Below are 22,084 nucleotides of genomic sequence, written 5' to 3'. Positions count from 1 at the left end.
AAATACAAAGGAGGTATGTTAAAACTCACGAAGGGAAGTATGAATATCTCTTTCATGCCACACCAACGTGTTTAATAATTTTGTTTTGTTACCATTTATAATACATTACACATTATTATCACTTCCCTTTCCTGGCTTCAAGATGTTCAAAACCTGCGTCTTTGCTTGTCTTTTTTAACTGAGGGAACTGAAACTGGCAGTTTCTCCTGACCGAGGGAGGGTGGTGCATGCATTCATGGGGCACATACTTTTCCCTTCGTCTGGAGCTCCAGTAACAGCTCAGCACACTTCTGGTCGGTGGCCCCCGCCCGCGTTTCAGATCAGAGCATCTTCCTATCTCCTCGTTGTCCCTGTTCGTATATGGAGGGCCTGCGTGAGGTTTCCTTGAAATAAGAAAGGTTCTTGCAGCTTGCAAAGAGAAAGTTGAAAGGCACAGTTTAGATCCCTGCTTCTGAAAGCCTGCTCCCTGAACCACTAGCAATCTGGCAAAGGTGCTTTCCCTGGGGGTTTGTAGAAATTCAGGATCTTGGACCCCACTCCTGACCTGCTGAATCAGAACCTGCATTTAACATGACCCACGGGGCGGGGAGTGGGGGGTTGTGTGTGTCTCGAGGTTGGGGAAGGCCTGTCCTGCACCAGGGTCTCTGCACCTCATCACTGATGTTGTTCAGGGCTGGGTGGTTCTCTGTGGAAGGTTCTCTGTGCAATATCGGGTGTTGAGCAGCATTTGTGGCCTCTACCTAAAGACCCCAGGAGCACCCCACCCCCGGTTGTAACATGTCCCCCAAATATCCCCAGAAGTTGCCCGATGCCCCCGGGAGTGATGGGGTCAGCATCTTAAAGGGCCCTATGGTTTTTCTATTCTGCTCTCTGTACCTGTGTGACATCTTCTCAATACTGTTGTCTTACCAGGTACGATTATATTTTTAAGCTTATTTATTTATTTTGAGAGAGAGAGAGGCAGTATGTTTGAGGGAGGGGAAGATAGAGGCAGAGAGAGAGAAGCCCAAGCAGGCTCTGCACTGTCGGCTGTACAGGGCCCAATGCAGGGCTCGAACTCATGAACCATGAGATCATGACCTTGAGCTGAGAACAAGAGTCAGATGTGTAACCGACTGAACCACTCAGGTGCCCTGGTTGATGTTTTTTTAATTAATGGGTTTTCTTAATTTTTTAAGATATTTATTTGTTTTTGAGACAGAGACAGAGTGCGAGCGGGGGTGGCGAGGGGCAGAGAGAAGGAGACACAGAACCTGAAGCAGGCTCCAGGCTCTCAGCTGTCAGCACAGAGCCCGACGTGGGGCTCAAACCCACAAACTGTGAGATCATGACCTGAGCCGAAGTCAGACACCCAACCGACTGGGTGGGTCGGGCTCCCCCCCCCCCCCGCCAGCCCTTAGGGGCTCCTAATTAATGAGTTTTCTTAAACAATTTAGGTTTACAGAAACAACCGAGAATTATCACTCACTCCTCAATTCCCCCCAATTCCCATCTCTAACCCTTTTTTGCATTAGGTGGTACCTTTGCCACAATCCCTGGGACAACACTGATACATTATCATCAGGTGCAGTCAAAAGCTCGGGTCCCCTTTCAGTGATGTACCTTCCGTGGGTTTGGACAAAGATGTAGCTGTCCTTCCAGGGTCACGGAGAGTAGGCGTTTCTCTGCCTCAAACATAACACGGATGGTGTGTCAGAGGTCACTCTGTGTGTGGTTCTCTCTCGCTCCTTCCAGCTTGTTCAAGGGAAAAGCTAAGTCTGGTGCAAGGATGTCCTCATCTCCTCTGTAGGTCTTGACTGAGTTGGATTAGCAAGGAGAGAGTAGGTCTGCTGTCTGCAGACACAACGTGAGCTGGCCAGTATTTAACAAAACAAAACCGTTTTGTTTCCCTGGAGGTAGCCTCCTGTTTGTGGTGCAAAAGCTGGTTTTTCACCCACCAGAGTAAATTGAATCTGGCTTTAAGAATGTGAAAACAGGGGCTGCTGGCTGGCTCAGTTGGAAAAGCCTGTGACTCCTGATCTTGGGATTGTGAGTTCGAGCCCCACATTGGGTGTAGAGATGACCAAAGATAAATATTAAAAATGTAAAAACGAGGGGCACCTGGGTGGTTCAGTCGGTTAAATGTCCGACTTCGACTCAGGTCATGATCTTGTGGTTCATGAGTTCAGGCTCTGCATCGGGCTCTGTGCCGACAACTCAGAGCCTAGAAGCTGCTTCAGATTCTGTGTCTCCCCCTCTCTCTGCCCCTCCCCCGCTCGCACTCTGTCTCTGTCTCTCAAAAATGAACTTTAAAAAATGTAAAAACGAATAGTAGATAAGAAATGGTAAATAGCTCCCATGAGTATAACAGATCCCCCGAGGATGGAGGGTTAAGGATGATTAATAACGACCCAAGGTTAGGAAATAATGATTTTGTTCAAGCCTCTATTCTTCCTCACTTCTGAAAAATAACCAAAAAATATATATATTAAATTTTAAGATTTCTTTTTTTAATTAATTCTGTTCAATTGTTTACTTATTTTAGAGAAAGAGAGAGCGAGAGAGACAGGGAGAAAGAGAATCCCAAGCACACTCCCTGCCATCAGCTCAGAGCCTGACACCAGGCTCAAATTCAGGAACTGAGAGATTATGACCCAAGCAGATATCAAGCAGCACACAATTAACTGACTGAGACACACAGTTCCCCAAATTTTAATCATTTCTTGGTGTAACATTATTTTTATTTATTTTTTTAGTGTAACATTTTTAATATGAAAATGCTTTTGCAAATTCTGCTTGCATCAACCCAGTGCTTGAATATAGCCTAGTAGCTGTTGAATCACAAATTAACCATCGCTTTTGCAGTCATTTTCACTGCCTGTAGATCAGCACTGTCCACCAGAAATACGATGCAGGCTGCAAGTCATTTTAAATTTTCTGGGAGCCCCATAAAAAAAGAGGAGGTGACATCAATTTTATCATACATTTTTCTGTAACCAAATATCTCCACAATGTTATTCTTGCAACTTGTGGTAAATACGTTGAAAAAATATGCTGAAAAATATGTTAAAAAAACCCACCATCATGCTAATGATAATGTTATAATAATAATAATCATCTATTGATATTTAATAGTAACCTATTAATATCTTGAAATTGTGAAAGATGCATTTTGCTTTTGTTTGCACTAAGCCTTTGAAATCTAGTACATATTTTATGTCTGCAGAGCATCTCAAGGAGGGTGCTCATCTTTTTTTTTTAAAGATTTTAATTTTATTTGTAAGTCATCTCCACACCCCACGTGAGCTTGAACTCATGGCCCCAGATCAAGAATCACACCCACCACTGACTGAGCCAGTCAGTGGAAAGGCGCCCCTAGCCTTTCATTGGAAATACTTTGATCTGTATTGTAGGATTTGCAAAATATACAGCTGAAAAGGTAGGTTGGCATATGCAAATTGTTCCAAACATGTGTTAAAAAGTTTTCTGAGCTAGCCACATTCCAAGTGCCCAGGAACCAGAGAGAGCTCAGGCTACCATTTTGGAGAGCCCAGGTATGGACCCTTCGGGTGTGCTCGAGCCCTTCCCCCTGCACACCTACCTATGAGTAAAACTACGAGAAGAAAATGGAAACCGTACATGACAGTGACTCTCAGCTGCCACCACTATCGGTAATGTGTCACCTGTGCAATTGTTTAGCCCCTGGGCTTGCACAAACACAGGCTGAGCTTGACACAGCTCCCACAGTCAGGGGTAAGCACTGAGAGCCTGTCCACCTCCTTCCCTTGACACTCCACTCCTGGGCAGGGATCTGCGTGGCTGACCCCTATGAGGTCACGGTGATGCAAGACTTCTTCATCGACCTGCGGCTACCCTACTCTGTCGTGCGCAATGAGCAAGTGGAGATCCGAGCCGTGCTCTACAATTACCAGGATGTTGGGGAGCTCAAGGTGGGTTCCCGGGGGGGTGGGGGCAGAGGTATGATGGAGAGCTTGGATGGTTGGGGTTGGTGGCTGTGGCACCTGCCCCCCTGACTGATACTCTCTCCCTGGCAGGTGCGGGTGGAATTGATCTACAACCCAGCCTTCTGCAGCCTGGCCACCGCCAAGAAGCGCTACCAGCAGATTCTGAAAATCCCAGCCAAGTCCTCAATGGCTGTGCCTTTTGTTGTCGTGCCTCTGAAGGTCGGTCTACATGAGGTGGAGGTCAAGGCTGCGGTCTACAATCGTTTCATCATGGATGGTGTCAAGAAGCCCTTGAAGGTCGTGGTGAGTCCTTGGGGCACCTGCAGTCCCTTGTCCTTTGGGAGAGGCTCCTGTCTCCCCATGCTGTCAACCCAGGTTGGAGACACTGACTCTGAGACACCAAGAGTGTCCAGTGTCCAGCTTAGGATGCTTGGGAGTCCTGCAAGTTTGGAAGCAAGGCCAGGATTAGGGTAAGTGCGAAACACTTACATTTTCACTCTTTTCCTAGTGATGAACATTCTCAAATATAATAGGAGATCAAGTCTTCAATGAAAAGAAAGCCTCATATCATCTTTCCTTAATATTTTCAAGCAAAATGGGAGATCATAAGAGCAACAGTGTTTTAATGCAATATTGTAAGGAATCAAAATTAATGCCAAAAAATCCATGATACACAAAAGATCAAAATTTTAAATAGAGACAGTGCCAAGTCAAACCACAATAGGAGCCTGAAGCTAAAGGACAAATGAAGGCCCCCATCTACGTGTCTTTTTTAATGGTTGAAATTGTTTAGTGGTTAATTTTCCCCCGAAATGTTAAAGTCATTGAAAAAATATTGAAACGCTGAAAAGCAAATGCTTTAAAACTGACATTGTTATTTTACAGTGACACGTCTTATTTATACCCAAGCCAGAATTTTATTATTTTTTTCTTTCCTGACTTTAATGGAACCAAACTCATATTTTTTAGAGTCTATTTTCTTAAACAAATTTGTTTATGCGTATTTATTTTTGAGAAAGACAGAGCATGAGCAGGAGAGGGGGAGAAAGAGAAGGAGACAAAGGGTCTGAAGCAAGTTCCAGGCTCTAAGCTCTGAGCTGTCACCACTGAGCCCGATGCAAGGCGCAGACTCATCAACCATGAAACCATGATCTGAAGGCAGAGACTTAACCACCTAAGCCACCCAGGCGACCCAAGATTTTATTTTTAAGTAATCCGGTGTGGCACTTGAACTTACAACCCCAAGATCAAGAGTCCCATGCTTTTCCACCAAGCCGCACAGGCACCCCCAGGAGCACAATCTTAATTATCCCTTTAACAGGGGTCCCAGTGTGGCACCAATGGGAAGAAACCCAAGAGGGCGCTGGAGCCTGCACAAGGCTCCCCAGAGCCAGTGTGTCCACAACTCCCAATTCTGCACCCTCTGATGCTGGTAGCTTGAAATCTACCGTGGCAGGGATGTTCGCAGGATGGAAACTGCCAGGGCCACAAATCAGGATCTTTTCTTCCTGGAGAGATGGCTATCAAATGTTTACCAGCATGCCATGGAGGAGACTGGGTCTCCAAAGGAAAATGTGTGCATTAGTACCAGCTTCAAGGAGAATGTGTGATGGAAGGGCACAAACAGCAGCAGTCCAGCATGGAAGGAGAGCTTCACTTGGGACATTGATAATAAGATAGCCCCTAGTTTAACTGAGCGCTTACTAAGTGCCAGGCATTGTACTCAGCACTTTATGCACATTCTTTTATTTTAAGGACATTTGAGAGGCAGTGGGGGTAAACTGACTCCCAGTCACAGAACTAGGATGGGTGATGCCATCGTGCCCATGCCCTGCTGATCAGCTGTGTCTGTTCTTTCATTCACCTGACTTCCCCCTCCCCCATCCCATCCCAACACTGTTCAGCCTGAAGGGATCAGAGTCGACAAAACTGTGGCCGTTCACACACTGGATCCAGAAAACCGGGGCCAAAGTGAGTCAGCCACAGCAGAAGGGTTGAAAGCTGGAGGGTCGGGGGTAGGGGGTGAGGCAGGGCCTTGTGGGAGAGGGTGACGCCACAGGTCCTTCCCATTCCACTGGCAGACGGAGTGCAGCGAGAGGAGGTCCACGCCGCAGACCTCAGTGACCAGGTACCAGACACAGATTCAGAGACCAGGATCCTCCTGCAAGGTGAGCTGCCACTGACCCTCGCCCAGGAAGGCACAGCTCTGGAGAAGGGGACCTAATTTCTCCAAATTCTGGGCATGTATACTACCGTGCGTCCCCTGCCTCCACTACAGCTAGAACAGCAGGCCACCTCCCTGATCTGTTTTATAGAGGGTTCCAGGCAGTATTTAGTTCAGCAAATAGCCTTTGCTGATAGAGAAGCTTAAATGAGCAACAGTATAGTTCAAGAGCAGGAAATTCTGGAACTAATTGCCTGAGTTGGACAACTGGAGCCAGAAGGGAAAAGAAGTTCCTGGAAAAGCACCTTGTAACCTGTAAGCTGTAAGGTTTTGGGGAGAGACCCTTGGTTTTCTCATCTGTGATGGGGTGAATAATAGTACCTATATCAAAGGCTTGTTGAGAGGATTAAATGAGATACTGTATGATGTTTCTCTAGAACAGCACCTGGCAACAGCATGAAGCATGATCTAAGTATTGGTGACGATTGTTCTGGAATTAATTTGCCACTTGTAACAAGAGGCTCAGGGAGCAGATTTCTGTGAAGCATAAGACCCCCTTCCCTACAAATGTTGACACCCTCCCCACTCCCCTACCCCCGCCTCATACCTCCTACCATCACATCCCCTCAGCCCCCAACTGCCCCTGACCTCTTTGGCACTGGCTGCCTGGAGCCTGGGATCGCTGGGGACAGCCCTGCCCCTTCTCACCCCACCCCATGGTGGGTGAGTTGCTTGAGCCCTGTCTTCCTGCTGGGTTGCAGGGACCCCGGTGGCTCAGTTGACTGAGGATGCCATTGACGCGGAGCGACTGAAGCACCTCATCGTGACTCCTTCGGGCTGTGGGGAGCAGAACATGATAGGAATGACACCCACAGTCATCGCAGTCCATTACCTGGACCAAACGGAGCAGTGGGAGAAGTTTGGCCTGGAAAAGAGGCAGGATTCCTTGCAGCTCATCGAAAAGGGTGGGTCTGCCTGGGAGACCCTCTCTGCTCCAGCCACCTCCAGAGCAGGGACACGCCCTTCCTCTAAGCTCCTCCCCTTTCAGGATCTCTTCTTTTCAAAGACCTCCCTTGACCTTTGCCCTCTCTGAGACCCTGGGCCCCTCTGAGCCCTCTAGAACTCCCTCTCTCACTGAGGCCCCCTTGCCCTGAACCCCCTTGAGATCCTTCGCCTCTCTGAACCCCTCTCCTCTGAGAACTCCTTCCCCTTTTAGAAGCCCCTTCCGCTCTTCTAGCAGACTTCCCTGCTCAGCCCTGAGCCCCCTCATTCCTCCCTGAACCCCTGTCTCCCGCCTCAGAGAAACCTTGTCCCCTGAGCCCCTCCACTCAGCCCCTGCTCCTCTGGAGACACTTCTGGCTTCCCTGCAGGGTACTCCCAGCAGCTGGCCTTCAGACAAGACAACTCGGCTTTTGCGGCCTTCCAGAACCGGAAAGCCAGCACCTGGTGAGTGGTCTGGCACCCCACTGAGCAAAGCGGCCTTGGGTGGTCCGCCAGGTCTCGCCCGAAGGGCCCTATGCTATGGACCCTCAGCCCACACAGATGAACCGCCCACCTTGAGCTGCCACGTGGCCTGTGGACATCAAGCGCCCCCTGTGGCTAGGCTGGCGCCTGCCTTGGGTGGGGAAGCTGGGCCAGCCTGTAGGCCCCGCCCCTCTCTGCTCATTGGTTTCCTGGAATGGCAGTCTCTGGATCCCGGAGGCGATTGGCTGACGCTTTGTGCCGCCCACAGGCTGACAGCCTACGTGGTCAAGGTCTTCTCTCTGGCAGCCAATCTCATTGCCATCAACTCCCAGGTCCTCTGCGGGGCTGTCAAATGGCTGATCCTGGAGAAGCAGAAGCCTGACGGGGTCTTCCAGGAAGATGGGCCCGTAATTCATCAAGAAATGACTGTAAGAAGCAGGACTTATGGGCATGCTGGGGGAAGGGCGCCTGGAGTAACAGGGTAGACATGAAAGGCTACCCCTTCAGCTGAGAGTGTCAATTCCCCATTGTGAAGACCAGAGACCTTCAGAGGCTAGTGCAACACCAAAGTCCCCCCCCACCCCCCCTTTGCTCTGAAAATATAGAACCCTTCCCAGCTGTGGTTCTCCACATGTGGTCCCCAGGCCAGTAGCTAGCTGCATAATCACCTTCAAACTTGTTATAAAAGTATGTTCTCAATCTAGACTTGAGATGCAGGAATCAGAAAATTCAGGAGGAGGGCCTAGGATTCACAGTTGCTACAACCTCCACTTCCCCTGCCATGAGTTGCCTATGCATGCATAAGGTGGAGAATCACTACCTTAGCCTGACTTTTCAGACTTCCAGTCTCACACCGTCCCCCTATCCCCATCCACATGCCATCTGCACTGAAAGGAGCCTTGCTCTATCCAGCCACAGGGCCTTTGAACATGCTGTTCTCACTGTCTGGCATGCCAACCCTGGTCATCCTGCAAGGAAATCTTTCCTGATCTCCCCAACTGAGTCACACTCCCACTTTCCAATCTCACTGCCACATCCACTTCTCCTCCTGCACTGCACTCACCAATTTGTTATGATATGTCTACTGGTGAGCCAATTGGTTCATGTCTGTCTCCCTTACTAGATGGGGAGTACTGTGGGGGTGGGACTGGTGTTGGGTTCTTACCCACCATCTTTTCCACAGCATGAGCAACAATTGCTGAATGAGTGAATATTGAAGAGTGTGGCCCACCTAGGGAGACACTGAGGAGAGACTCACCCGTGCCTTGACATGCTCACCCTACAAGGAGATTGGTCAGCATGTGGGGACATACTGGTGACCCTATCCTTATTTCCCGCTTCCCATTCTAGGGTGGCTTCCGGGAGAACGAGGAGAAGGATGTGGCCCTCACAGCTTTTGTTCTCATTGCGCTGCAAGAGGCTAAAGAGTTTTGCAATGATCAGGTCAACGTAAGTGTCAACCCACCCTCTCCTCCTCTCACGTACCCAGGGCACATCCACCTTGGAGGGTGGGCTGTTGCATTCAGGTGATTCCCAGTCCTCTCAGTGCAATAGCAGCCACCACAGCAGCCATAATGCCCATAAAACCATAATAATTCCCAGCATTTTTTGAGCAGTTAACTAAGATGCTCATCTAAGTGCTGCACATGCTAAGTCCGATAATCCTTCTAAGAGTCCGAGACGTAGGCTACTCTTCTTATCCCCAGGTTACAGAGGAGAAAACTAAGACAGAAAGAGATCAAAGAATGGGTCTTTTCTGCCTGCTTTACCGTGTCCAGAGAGTGTCAGCCAATTTCAACAAAAGCCCCCTCAGCCTGCTTTCCCCATCACTGCTACATGATCAGTGCAGCATACCTTGCTGCTTCCCTGAAGAAAAGGCACAACCCAGACCCAAGAACACATCAAGGCTACTCTCTTAGTTCAGGAGATCTTTTAGGAAATTTTCCAAGGGGCCCATGACCCCAAAAAGGAAATGATTACAAATATTGGCTCACGGCTGTCTCTTTTTCCTCTGGTTTTGGTTCTGAAGCAGAGAAGCTTAGAAAGGTGGACTCCCCAGAGTCTCTGCAATTACTCCCTCTGCTTTGTCCTGGGGTTTGAGAGTGGTTTGTTTGACCTTAACTTGCCAAGGTGGAGAGCCCAGGATTTTACCTCAGGCAGCTGCCCCTCCCTTCATCAGACTCAAGATAGAGGGGACAGGGCTGTTGACTTTAGGGCCTCAGAGGGACCCAGGCCGTTCTGGGCCCAATAATTCCTCTCTCCCTGCCACCCAGCCTGCCCAGCAGAACTTGGCTGCCTTCCTTGGGGAAATAGCCAGACCAAACCTAGAGCTTTCAGATACCCATAGGGGAAATTCTGATTGGCCCACCCGGGGTCAGGTGGTCATACCTGGTCCAATCAGCTGAGGCCAGGAAGTAGGTCTTACTGAGCAAATATGGCTACTTCCACTGTGGCCGAGTGAATGAAAGACCGAAGTTTCTGCAAAAGTCAAGAGTAGATGGAGGACAGGCAGCTGGCGGGGAAAGGATTAGTTTCTGCTGCAAGGCACCAACATTTCCTCTACAAAATGGCAACACTATGCCTGAGTATAGCATAGGCTGTAGACCCAGATCACTGGGATGCAGATGAAGAGTGTGCTGGGATCAGTCTGTGAAAGCCAACTGTTAAACTTCCAGGACTTTCACAAGCTAGTTGTTAAACACAATCATTCTTTTCAAGCAAATTACGTAAACTGACTTTAGACTAAACACTAAGCATTAAAAGCAAAGGTAAGAAACACTCAAAACTCATCACTTCCTGATTGCTTTATTACTTTCCCTCATTATCTATGACAAATCTATCCATTTCGAGGTTATGTACCTATAAGGTGGAAATGCTATCTACTTCTGTGCTACTGCCCCCCTCCCCCCAACTCTGCATTCACTGACTCCACATAGTTTGAAATTGGCCATGGTAATATTTACACCAAGAAAGTTCGCGAACGCTGCACATCATGTCTTCCTCCTTCCATCATCTCTCTGGGTCTCAATCTTGTCATTCGTGCAGTAGAGAGGATGATGAAAATAATGCCAACCCCATAGGATCCTGAAGTTCAGCGATTGCCTGTGTGACTGCCATATAGTAAGTGTTAGCTGTGAAGCTGATGATTAGAGAAGAGGTTTCCCAGTGGGGTGCTGAAGCTGGGTCATGCTAGGTCATGAGTGTCTATCTGTGACACATATTCTCCCCTTTATGTTCAGGGCCATTACGTTGGTAGCTTGAAATTGCCCACAGTGGGAGCATTTACACCACAGTAATTGGCAGGCGATAAAACAGACCCCTGGCCCCCATACACACTCCGGAGAGCTGGTGCTTAAACTGTTACCAGTACACCACTGGGTATATAAACTCTCCCAGGCACATCAAGTTCACGGTGACTAAAATGTCTGGAAAATCCAAAAAAGAAAAAAGAAATAAAAGATCCAAAACAAATATGTCCCAAGGACAGAAACCATCCTGGTACCCAGGAAGTGGCACTTATGTGATCCTTACCAGCTCTTTGTGGCAGCAATATGCACCTTACCAGAGAACCCAATCCTCTTTCTTTCTTTCTTTTTTTTTTTTTTAACGTTTATTTATTTTTGAGACAGAGAGAGACAGAGCATGAACGGGGGAGGGTCAGCGAGAGGGAGACACAGAATCCGAGACAGGCTCCGGGCTCTGAGCTGTCAGCACAGGGGCCCGATGTGGGGCTCGAACTCACGGACTGCGAGATCGTGACCTGAGCCGAAGTCGGCGCTCAACCGACTGAGCCACCCAGGCGCCCCAAATCCTCTTTCTTACAGAGCCTCGAGCGCAGCATCACCAAGGCTGGAGATTATATTGAATTCCACTATAGGAACCTGCGGAGACCGTATTCTGTGGCCATTGCAGGCTATGCCCTGGCCCAGTCAGGCAGGCTGGAGAAAGACCTCCTTGAAAAATTTCTGGGCACAGCCAAAGGTGAGCGGCAGCCTGGTGAGGTAAAGAGGCATGCATGGCCAGGGTTTGGGGGTGGTCATCTTGAGCTGGCATGTGTGGCTCTAAGCTATGCTACGTGGGCAGCTTCAAGTTGAGCTGGAGTGGATGGTGCTAAGTCCTGCTTGGTGAATGGCTCTGAGGTGTGAGAAATCCTCAATGTAAGCTACACAAGAACGTGGCATCATTCATTCAACAAGTGTGTGTTGAGCACTTGCTATGACACAGGAGAAAAGATGTGGGCTCTGAGGTCAGACAGACCCAAATTCAAATCCCCCTCTGCCACATTCTCACTGTGCGACTTTGTAAAAGTCACTGACCCTCCCTGGACCTCACCTGAAGAAGATACTTACATCATAGGTTCTTGACAAGATTGAAGGAGTAATGTAGGTAGAAGGTCTAGCATACAGTGAGAGCTCTATTCCGATGTGTTGTCGTCATTATCTCAAGGGTAATTAGGATTAGATAAGATAATGCCATAGGGAATTTAGCACAGTGCCCAGCACACAGTGAGCACTTAATCATTGGCTCAGGTAATATACTGCATCAGGTTTGCACTCACTGATGTAACATATGTCAGTACATATACTGAGGTGGTTTAGCACAATGGAAGCTTGTTGTTGGTGGACAGCTCTCTTCCAGACAGTCATGTGGAGATCTGGGCCTCTATCTTTTCATGACTTTGCCACCACGGGGTGCTTGGGATCCACTCCATCTAAGCATAAGGGGAAATGGTCAGGTGGATTGTTTAAGGGAGGTAGACCAGGCATGGAAGGGGCCCCTAACATTGCCAGTGTCCATTCCATCATACAGAGCTCGGTTGTGTGTCCATACCTGCCTACAAAGACTTTTGGGAGATGTAGTCCAACTCTCTGCCCAGGATATGAGGGAACAGGTTTTATTTTTTTTTAATGTTCATTTATTTTTGAACAAGAGAGTGCAAGCATGGGAGGGGCAGAGAGAGAAGGAGACAGAGAGTGCAAAGCTGGCTCTGTGCTGACAGCAGACAGCCTGATGAGGCGCTCAAACTCATGAACCTTGAGATTGTGACCTGAGCCAAAGTTGGACACTCAACCAACTGAGCCATCCAGGCACCCCACAGGAGTGAATGCTTCTTACTGACAATCTCTGCCACAAGTGCTTCCTTGGGCACTTGGGACATCACAGTGAATACAGCACAGCTCCTGCCATCATGGCTCGCACTCCAGTTGAGGAAAGAAATGAGTTAATAGATTGATATAGAACATCATAGTTCTGGGACAGGACAGCACAGGATGTTTTGAGAGACAGAAGGGAGGACCTCACCTACTCTTGGGGTGCCATTGAAGCTGAATTGTGCAGGATGGGATTAAGCAGGAATGGGTGGAGAAAAGGTGCTCCAATAGAGGGTACAGAATACGAAAAGGCCCAGGAAGTAAGAATGAGCATGGAAAATTTAGGGAATCTGTAAATCAGTGGGGCTGCAGATGAGAATTTCAATGGAGGAGTGAAGGTTAATGAAGGAAAAGAGTAGGCAGGAGCCAGCTAGTGAGTGCCTTGGGTGTCAGTCGGGACATGTGAACAAGAAGTTCTAGTGTGAGTCTAGCGCGAGTCTTTTCCGACTTTTCTCTGAGCCATCTCCTCGCTGGACAGTGCAATCAGCATGGGGGTGGGGGTTCTCTCTACAGAGAGGACAAGGTGGGAGGAGCCTGGCAAGAAGCTCTACAGCGTGGAGGCCACATCCTATGCCCTCTTGGCCCTGCTGGTGCTCAAAGACTTTGACTTTGTACGCCCCGTCGCAACCTGGCTCAATGAGCAGAGATACTACGGAGGGGGCTACGGCTCCACCCAGGCAAGTGACCCCATATCCCCCAGGCACCTGCATGCCTACCTCCTCTGGCTTCCCACTGGCCTCCCAGAGAAGATGTTAAGACTCAGAGGGGCAGCCCTTCTGTCCACAAGCCAGAGTGGCTGGAGTGGATTTTTAGCTGTGAATGCACTGGTGGAGTCTACACTACATGCTGAATGCCCAAACTGTGTTCCGAACCTCCTAAGATCTAGACCGTGTTCTCAGTTCTGCCAGGTTCCCAGTGTTAGCTCATATCTTCCTGTGGGCTCTAGACCATGTTTCAGTTCTACTAGGCTCCCAGTGTTAGTTCGTCTTACTGTGGGTTCCAGACCATGTTCTTGGCTATTCTAGGACATCATCCAAGCCTCTCTGACCCTGGTTGGTGGGATCTAGAACATGGTTTTTAATAACCTCAGGCTCCAGTTTGACCCCCTTTCTTCCTGGTGAGCTGTCAGTCACATTCTCAGTGTCCCTTTTGGATTCTAGGTCATATGGTCAGTATCTCCAGACTCAACTTCATTTTTTTTTTTTTTTACAACTAAGTTCTAAACACATTCTCAGTGACTCCAAACCCTTGTCTTAGACTCTCCTGTGGATGGGGCTAGGCCATATTCTCAGTGTTGCTAGAGTTTCACTTTGATGCCTGCAATTTCTGGTGAATTCTAGACCCCTTCTCAGTCTGCCAAGCTCTTGTCTAAGTCTCTGTCTCTTGGAGAATCTAGGACATGTCTTCAGTGTATAATAACCCCTAATCTTATCCTCACTTTCTCTAGGGCAGGGGTTCCTAGGCTAAAGTATCAGTATCCCCCACCCTCTGACATGACTCTCTTCCTTCTCCAGTGGGTTTTAACCCCTTTCTCAGTCTCCTGGCTCACCCTCGTTCTTTCTCATGGGCTCTAGGCCACCTTCATGGTGTTCCAAGCCTTGGCCCAATACCAGAAGGATGTCCCTGACCACAAGGACCTGAACCTGGAAGTATCCATTGAACTGCCCAGCCGCAACTCTCTCATCAAGCACACCATCCTCTGGGAATCTGCTAGCCTCCTGCGGTCAGAAGAGGTACAGCTGCTTAGCCAAACCCTTGCTGTCCCCCTCCATACCAGCCAGGGTTTGCCAGAGGCAAGAGATAGGGCAGTTGCAGCTAGGGGAAGGCTTGGTACCAACACCCTCTCTCCTCTCTCCTTTCTCCCTGCAGACCAAGAAAAATGAGGATTTCGTAGTAACAGCTAAAGGGAAGGGACAAGGCACCTTGTCGGTAAGGAACAGGAACACACACCAGCTTGGCCCGCCTTCTCTCAGCCCCTCTGGCCCCGAGGGACGCTCTTCTCAACTCAAGTGGGCTGACACTGCCTTGCCCTGTGATCTCACCAGGTGGTGACAATGTACCATGCCAAGCTCAAAAGCAAACACACCTGCAAGAAGTTTGACCTCAGGGTTGATATACGACGAGCTCCTGAAGATGGTAAAAGAGTTAAGACCCTACCTGTTACCCTTCCCCCGCCCTCATTCGAATGTCTGCCTCCTTCCTGAGTTGGGACCCAGGGACACCTCCCTCCCATTTTTCTGTCTGTGTTTCTAGTCAAGAGGCCTCAGGAAGCCCTGAACACCATGATCCTTGACATCTGTACCAAGTAAGTGATGGGTCACTGGGGGTCATCTTGGCCATTCCTCTGTCTATAGCAAGACTTCTCCTTTCCATGACCTAATCCTTTCTAAGAGCGTATTGTGCATCTGGTATTGTCTGAAGTACCTGCCAGGAGGTGGGTACCCCAGGCAGTCCTCACTTTGCATTGGCAGTCCAACACGAGCGATGGCCCCATAACCTGAAATTATTCAAGCAGTGTCAACAAATCAGTGGGGGAAGTTGCCATTGTTGCATGACCTTTAAAGCGTTTTATCACAGCTTCAGAACTCTCAAACTGCCAGTGAGGAAGGTACAGAGAAATGGAAATTACAGTAACATGAGAATTTGTTTAGCAGGCTGTAAACTACAACATTAGAACATGGAGATAACAAGCAATTCTTGTTCTCCTTTGTAAAACACTTACCAAAAGTGCTGTGGGTCTTCCTTCTGTTGTGTCACTTGGGGTAGGGATTGAGCAGGCATCTTTCCTATGACATAGTGAATTGTCACGCTCCCTTCTAAGTTAGGTCAGCTTCCAACTCTAATCTTTTGAGCGGCCGATGTCACAAGACAGCCGGTTGGTCCCTCCAATGGCAGCAAGGGTGACATTCGCACAGTCCGCTGTTCCTTCTCTAACTCCATTTCTGTGCTTTCAAATTTTACCTCCAGTGTCTTCATTTCTCTGCTGCCTTTCATCTTGGCTGGCAGATCCCTCTGCCAGTTGACCAGTTTTGTGAAACGTCATGCGGCTTATCCCTGGGAGATAAGGAAGTACCACAACCACAGGCCTTGCTGTCTGTGCATGAACTGCTCAGTGACCCATCACAGACAGACTTTGAAAGGAATGACGTGATTGGTCACTGACCGTGATGCGTGTCTGTGATTTGCACAATGATTGGTGGACTCAAGATCCAGAGACAAGATTTGTACTCGTACTTTATGCAATTACGACTGCTGTACCCTGGTGCTGGGGGCGTGGCGTTATTGAGCTAGACCATGGTAACATTTTCTCGTCTGCATTTTCTGGACGAATTGAGGCATGGAGAGGTCAAGTGACTCATCAAGTGTCATATGGAGCTGGGATTTGAACCCGTGCAAAGGGGCTCCAGAGCCTGAGCTTTTAGTCACCATGACCATGACACTGCCTTTCCTTTATTCCATTTGGGGAATGTTTCCCACAATCTAATATCCTTCTGTGCTGCTGTGTGGGAACCAGTAACCCCAGTCTCTGACCAGACCCCCTTGTGCAGACACTGTGCCCCAGGGCTGATCCTGCCCTGGGACCCAAGTACCCTCCCCCTGCCCCATACAGGTACTTGGGAGACCAGGATGCTACCATGTCGATCCTGGATATATCCATGATGACTGGCTTTTCTCCTGACACTGGTGACCTTGACCTGGTATGAAGGGCTTGGGCTTGGGGGCTGGCATCAGTGGACAAAGACTTGAGGGCAATTTTCACAAGTCTTACCCTTCCGCAGCTGAGCAACGGCGTTGACAGATACATCTCTAAGTATGAGCTTAACAAGGCCTTCTCCAATAAGAACACCCTCATCATCTACCTGGACAAGGTAAGGCTTCCGATGGGGATCTGACCTCCAACAGACTGGCCTGCATCTGGGTCACATGAGACCCAAGCAGGGGCCCAAGCACAGACTGCTGCTGCTAGGTGGTGGAGGGAAGGGGCATATAAAGTAAGGTGGACAACCCAGGTCATCTCATCTTTTCTAAGCAGCTTAACTTCTGACCAGTCTCATTCCAACCTCATTTTATACTTGCTTCCTCCAACTTCTTCTCATCATAGTCCTAAACAACTTTTGAAGGGAGCCACTTGGGTTTAAAAAATAAAGTGCTCAGTGCTGAAAAGCATTCCCCTTGCTCCACTCCCCCTGGGTTTTCTCTCTCCGTGTTTGCTCTCCATCGGACTTTCTGTCACTGCCTTCCTCTCTAACATTGACTTGAGCTTCCTCCTCTCCCCTACTTACATCTTTCCGTTTCCCTATCCTCACATGCCCCCTGCTAACTTCCAAAATTCCCAAAGTCCCCTCACCGCATATTAGTCAGCATAAGTAACACTAGCTGCTGTAACAAGCCTCTCAAGAGTATGAGGGTCCCAACACAAGAGTCTTGTGCCTCCCACTCAGGTAAAGTCCAGTTGGGAGGCTAAGGGAAGGGTTTTCTGCTCCACACACTAAGTCAGGGATCTGCTCACATTCCTTCTTGGGGCTCTGCAATCCCTAGGATCTTAGAGTCCTCTGCTGGACCCCTCCTCCCTGGAAGAAAAGAGGATTGTGCATGAGCTAGTGGTTGACGTTTTCTTGTACTGGAGTTTTTGTGCACTTAAATTTTTATAGGATTCCAACCTTACAGGGAAATTGCAGAGCAGTAAAACACAGTTCCATATACACTCTATGCAAATTCACTAATTTGCATAGAGTTAGCCTGTTCCTCCAAACACACCTGTCACATATACGTACCTATGCATATCTATGTCTGTTTCTGTCTCTCTCTCTGTCTTTATTTTTTCAGCTTGAATGAGAGGTCACTGACATACAACATTGTGTAAGTTTAAGGTGCATAACATAATGATTTGATGTATGTGTATATTGGGAAATGATCACCACCATAAGTTTACTTAACACATCTATTACTTCACATGGTTTTAATGCATGCGTGTGTGTGTGTGTGTGTGTGTGTGTGATGAGAACTTTTAAAGATATTTTTTTTTTCCAACGTTTATTTATTTTTGGGACAGAGAGAGACAGAGCATGAACAGGGGAGGGGCAGAGAGAGAGGGAGACACAGAATCGGAAACAGGCTCCAGGCTCTGAGCCATCAGCCCAGAGCCCGACGCGGGGCTCGAACTCACGGACCGCGAGATCGTGACCTGGCTGAAGTCGGACGCTTAACCGACTGCGCCACCCAGGCGCCCCAGATGAGAACTTTTAAGATCTACCCTCTCAATAAGTTTTTCTTTTCAATTTTCTAATGTTTATTTATTTTGAGAGAGACAGAGAGAGAACACAAGCAGGGGAGGGGCAGAGAGAAGTAAAGACAGAATCCCAAGAAGGCTCTGTGCTGTCAGAGCAGAGCCCAATGTGGGGCTCAGAGTCACAAACCCATGAGATCATGACCTGACCTGAGATAAAGAGTCGGATATTTAACTGACTATGCCCTCCTGGTGCCACCCCAACAACTACTTTTTAAATATAGCATTCAGTACCATTAACCGTGGATGTTTTTATGGGCAGAGACAGCAGTCCGGTGGCCAGAACTGATCAATCACATGGCCACACTGAACTAGGAAAGGAAGGGATAATGTAGCTGTGAGCCTTGGAGAAGTGGAAATGGCTGTGTTGAAGTGCTCATCAATCTTTTGGTGGAGACTCCTGCTCCCTCACTTTCTCCACCACTGTCTCAACCCCCAGGACCCTATGCTGGGCTCCATTCCGTGTCGCCCCACTGACCAGCCTCCTCCTTCCCCCCAGATCTCACACGACCTGTCGCCCCACTGACCAGCCTCCTCCTTCCCCCCAGATCTCACACGACCTGTCGCCCCACTGACCAGCCTCCTCCTCCCCCCCCAGATCTCACACGACCTGTCGCCCCACTGACCAGTCTCCTTCCCCCCCAGATCTCACACGACCTGTTGCCCCAATGACCAGTCTCCTCCTTCCCTCCCAGATCTCACATGACCTGTCGCCCCACTGACCAGCCTCCTCCTTCCCCCCAGATCTCACACGACCTGTCGCCCCACTGACCAGTCTCCTCCTTCCCCCCATATCTCACACGACCTGTTGCCCCACTGACCAGTCTCCTCCTTCCCCCCCAGATCTCACACGACCTGTCGCCCCACTGACCACCCTCCTCCTTCCCCCCAGATCTCACATGACCAGGAGGACTGTCTGACCTTCAAGGTGCACCAGTACTTCAACGTGGGGCTTATCCAGCCCGGGTCGGTCAAGGTGTACTCCTATTACAACCTGGGTGAGCAGCCCACCTAGGGTCTGGGGGGCCTGGGGGGCCTGGGTGGCCTGAGGGTCCAAGGGATCCGTGCAAGGCGGGGGCCTGAGGGTCCCAGGGTTGGGGACCTGGCCTCTCCAGGTCTGAGGGACTGGAGTTGGGAATCCAAGCCCCTGGGCCTCTGGGCTGGAGGCCCTAGCCCTCTGACACCTCCCTGCCACTCTGCCCACAGATGAGAATTGCATCCGGTTCTACCACCCAGACAAAGAAGGCGGGTTGCTGAGCAAGCTCTGTCACAAAGACATGTGCCGCTGTGCTGAGGGTGGGTGCAGAGAAGCCAGGAAGGGTGGACACACACCCCCGGATCCTCCTTCCATGGGGGTGGCCCGAGGGGCCTCTGAAAGCCCACACCCATGGACACCCACACGGACCCAGGGGCGGGGGGCCCTGGACAACGCGTGTCATACAACCATGTCCCCCACTCATCCACCACACAGAGAACTGCTTCATGCACCCAATGGATGAAAAGATCACCCTGGACGAGCGTCTGGACAAGGCCTGTGAACCAGGAGTAGACTACGGTGAGTGGGCACGTGCACGTGGGTGCCTGGGTGAGCGACACTGTGTGGCCATGGCTGTGTGTGAGACTGGCTGTGAGTGCCCCTGGCTGCATATGGCTATACGTCAGGCTGTGGTTGCAGGCGATGTGTGTGTGGGTGTCAATGTGTTATGAGGGGCCATGAGTGCATGGGGAGCCACGCTAATGAGTCGGCCGGGTGTGCAGCCAGTGTGAGAGCGGATATGGTCGTCTGCCCGTCGTGTGTGTGACACTGTAGTCGTGCCAAGCCATGGAGATAAGAGACAGTGCTTGTGGGGGATAGTGGATGGGAGGTTATGCATAGGACTCCACTGTGGTGAGTGTAATTGTGCACATGGCCGTGTGTGGCTGTGTGACGTGGTGGTTGTGGGAACACATGTGGCAGGTGTGTTACTGGGGGGCAGGGACTGTTGCACGTGTGGCTGTGACCCTGCATGTGTCTCCTTGGGGACGCCATACGCCCAGGTGCGCCTGCAGGTGAGGGTCCCCACAGCCCCCCTTGCCCGTGACCCCACCGTCCTTCCCCTCCTCCCCCATCAGTGTACAAGACCAGGCTTCTCAAGAAGGAGCTGTCAGAAGACTTTGATGATTACGTAATGGTCATCGAGCAGATCATCAAATCAGGTCAGCCTTGCAGTCTGTGTTCTGTCTTTCCACTTCCTTCTTGCTGGTTCCCTGCCCTCCCCCACTCAGCGTCCCTGTCCATCCCTTCCAGGCTCTGATGAGGTGCAGGTTGGACAGGAGCGCAGGTTCATCAGCCACATCAAGTGCAGAGAAGCCCTGAAGCTGCAGGAGGGGAAACACTACCTCATGTGGGGCATGTCCGGTGACCTGTGGGGAGAGAAACCCAAGTGAGTGCCAGCCCTGTGCATGCCCCACCCCCCGCAGTGGGTCGCCCCTTCCCATGCTTTCCCTGCCCTGATCCTGACCTGCCGTCCTCCCCGCAGCATCAGCTACATCATCGGGAAGGACACCTGGCTGGAACAGTGGCCAGAGGCTGATGAATGCCAGGATGAGGAGAACGAGAAGCTGTGCCAAGACCTGGCCAACTTCACTGAGAACATGGTTGTCTTTGGCTGTCCCAACTGACCCCTGCCCACAGTCCCCACAATAAAGCTTCACTGAGAGTTCATGTGTCTCCCAAAGTCGGAAGGTCTTGGAGAGGGAGGAAGAGGCAGCTGTGATCCCCTGCTTCCTCCCCTGCAACTCCTTCCAACTCCTTCCTGCCTGTGGATCACCTACACGTTTGCTTCCTCCCCCGGGGAGCCCGTGCCCACATGCACCTGCACTGCACCTGCACGTAGTCTGAAGTTTGCGCCAAGCGCTCACCTACTTGCTTTCTTTCCGCCTGCATCGTGACCTGTGTGTCCTCTGCCTCCTCCTCTGGGTCCTCACCAGTATCTTCACCTACATCCTTCTCTCATCCACTGTGTGGGTACCAGTATCCTCACCTGCTTTACCCCAGCCCTCACGAGCATCTTATGCACGAGGGCTCCACAGTCCTCTGCCTCCTCACCTTCCTCCCGCCTGGATCCTCCCCCTCCTCACCTTCCTCCCACCTGGATCCTCTGCCTCCTCACCTTCCTCCCACCTGGATCCTCTGCCTACTCACCTTCCTCCCACCTGGATCCTCCCCCTCCTCACCTTCCTCCCACCTGGATCCTCTGCCTCCTCCCCTTCATCCCACCTGGACCCTCCGCCTCCTCACCTTCCTCCCACCTGGATCCTCCGCCTCCTCCCCTTCATCCCACCTGGACCCTCTGCCTCCTCACCTTCCTCCCACCTGGATCCTCCGCCTCCTCCCCTTCCTCCCACCTGGACCCTCTGCCTCCTCACCTTCCTCCCACCTGGATCTTCCCCCTGCTCAACTTCTTCCCAATCGTCCTCCACCTCCTCACCTTCCTCCCACCTGGATCCTCCCCCTCCTCACCTTCCTCCCACCTGGACCCTCTGCCTCCTCACCTTCCTCCCACCTGGATCCTCTGCCTCCTCACCTTCCTCCCGCCTGGATCCTCCCCCTCCTCACCTTCCTCCCACCTGGATCCTCTGCCTCCTCACCTTCCTCCCACCTGGATCCTCCCCCTCCTCACCTTCCTCCCACCTGGATCCTCCTGCTCCTCTCCTTCCTCCCACCTGGATCCTCTACCTCCTCACCTTCTTCCCCACCTGTTCTCACCTTCTTTCCATTTGCCCATCATCTCTAGGGCATGTGCAATGCCATTCACTACTTTGCCTGCATTCCACCTGGCTGTTCCCAGGCGGCGGCAATAAGGGGCAGGGTTGGCAAGGTTTTCACCTTTGCCAAGGTTTTCACATTTGAGTGACCCAGGGAGGGGAAGGCATGAGTCCGTTTTCAAGAGCAGATTGCAGGGGTAGGGGGGAAGTGGGCATTGTGGTCACAGCATCACCTGAGCTGCGCGGGGGGCAGCAGCCACAGGCAAATCATTTCACTGGCTGTTGTTGGAAACTGGGCCCCTGGATGCCTCTTCTGATTAATAACACC

The 22,084-nt window shown here is 50.5% G+C and overlaps 1 protein-coding gene across 2 annotated transcripts in view; it reads left to right on the top strand.

The window, feature by feature from the left end:
• Positions 1-20,711, top strand: part of LOC123605202 (complement C3-like) — a 40,939-nt gene extending 20,228 nt beyond the window's left edge. Inside the window, exons 20-41 of one of the 2 annotated variants that reach the window (XM_045491749.1) lie at positions 3,787-3,929; positions 4,035-4,247; positions 5,849-5,915; positions 6,026-6,112; positions 6,870-7,073; positions 7,479-7,554; positions 7,841-8,000; positions 8,923-9,021; positions 11,397-11,553; positions 13,236-13,399; positions 14,297-14,455; positions 14,592-14,651; positions 14,768-14,858; positions 14,976-15,027; positions 16,333-16,420; positions 16,502-16,591; positions 18,902-19,007; positions 19,216-19,305; positions 19,481-19,564; positions 20,122-20,205; positions 20,297-20,432; positions 20,529-20,711. In XM_045491749.1, coding sequence (XP_045347705.1) covers positions 3,787-3,929; positions 4,035-4,247; positions 5,849-5,915; positions 6,026-6,112; positions 6,870-7,073; positions 7,479-7,554; positions 7,841-8,000; positions 8,923-9,021; positions 11,397-11,553; positions 13,236-13,399; positions 14,297-14,455; positions 14,592-14,651; positions 14,768-14,858; positions 14,976-15,027; positions 16,333-16,420; positions 16,502-16,591; positions 18,902-19,007; positions 19,216-19,305; positions 19,481-19,564; positions 20,122-20,205; positions 20,297-20,432; positions 20,529-20,670 — 2,552 coding nt within the window. In that variant the 3' untranslated portion in view covers positions 20,671-20,711. Of the gene's footprint in view, positions 1-3,786; positions 3,930-4,034; positions 4,248-5,848; positions 5,916-6,025; positions 6,113-6,869; positions 7,074-7,478; positions 7,555-7,840; positions 8,001-8,922; positions 9,022-11,396; positions 11,554-13,235; positions 13,400-14,296; positions 14,456-14,591; positions 14,652-14,767; positions 14,859-14,975; positions 15,028-16,332; positions 16,421-16,501; positions 16,592-18,704; positions 18,747-18,901; positions 19,008-19,215; positions 19,306-19,480; positions 19,565-20,121; positions 20,206-20,296; positions 20,433-20,528 lie in introns of those variants that run through there. The other variant, XM_045491750.1, reaches the window with a different exon arrangement.
• Positions 20,712-22,084: the final 1,373 nt, after the last annotated feature.

Source organism: Leopardus geoffroyi, chromosome A2 (genome assembly GCF_018350155.1).
Source record: "Leopardus geoffroyi isolate Oge1 chromosome A2, O.geoffroyi_Oge1_pat1.0, whole genome shotgun sequence".
Taxonomy (NCBI): Eukaryota; Metazoa; Chordata; class Mammalia; order Carnivora; family Felidae; genus Leopardus; species Leopardus geoffroyi.
Note: the sequence above shows the minus strand (reverse complement) of the source record. Positions and strands in the feature narration are given on the sequence as shown.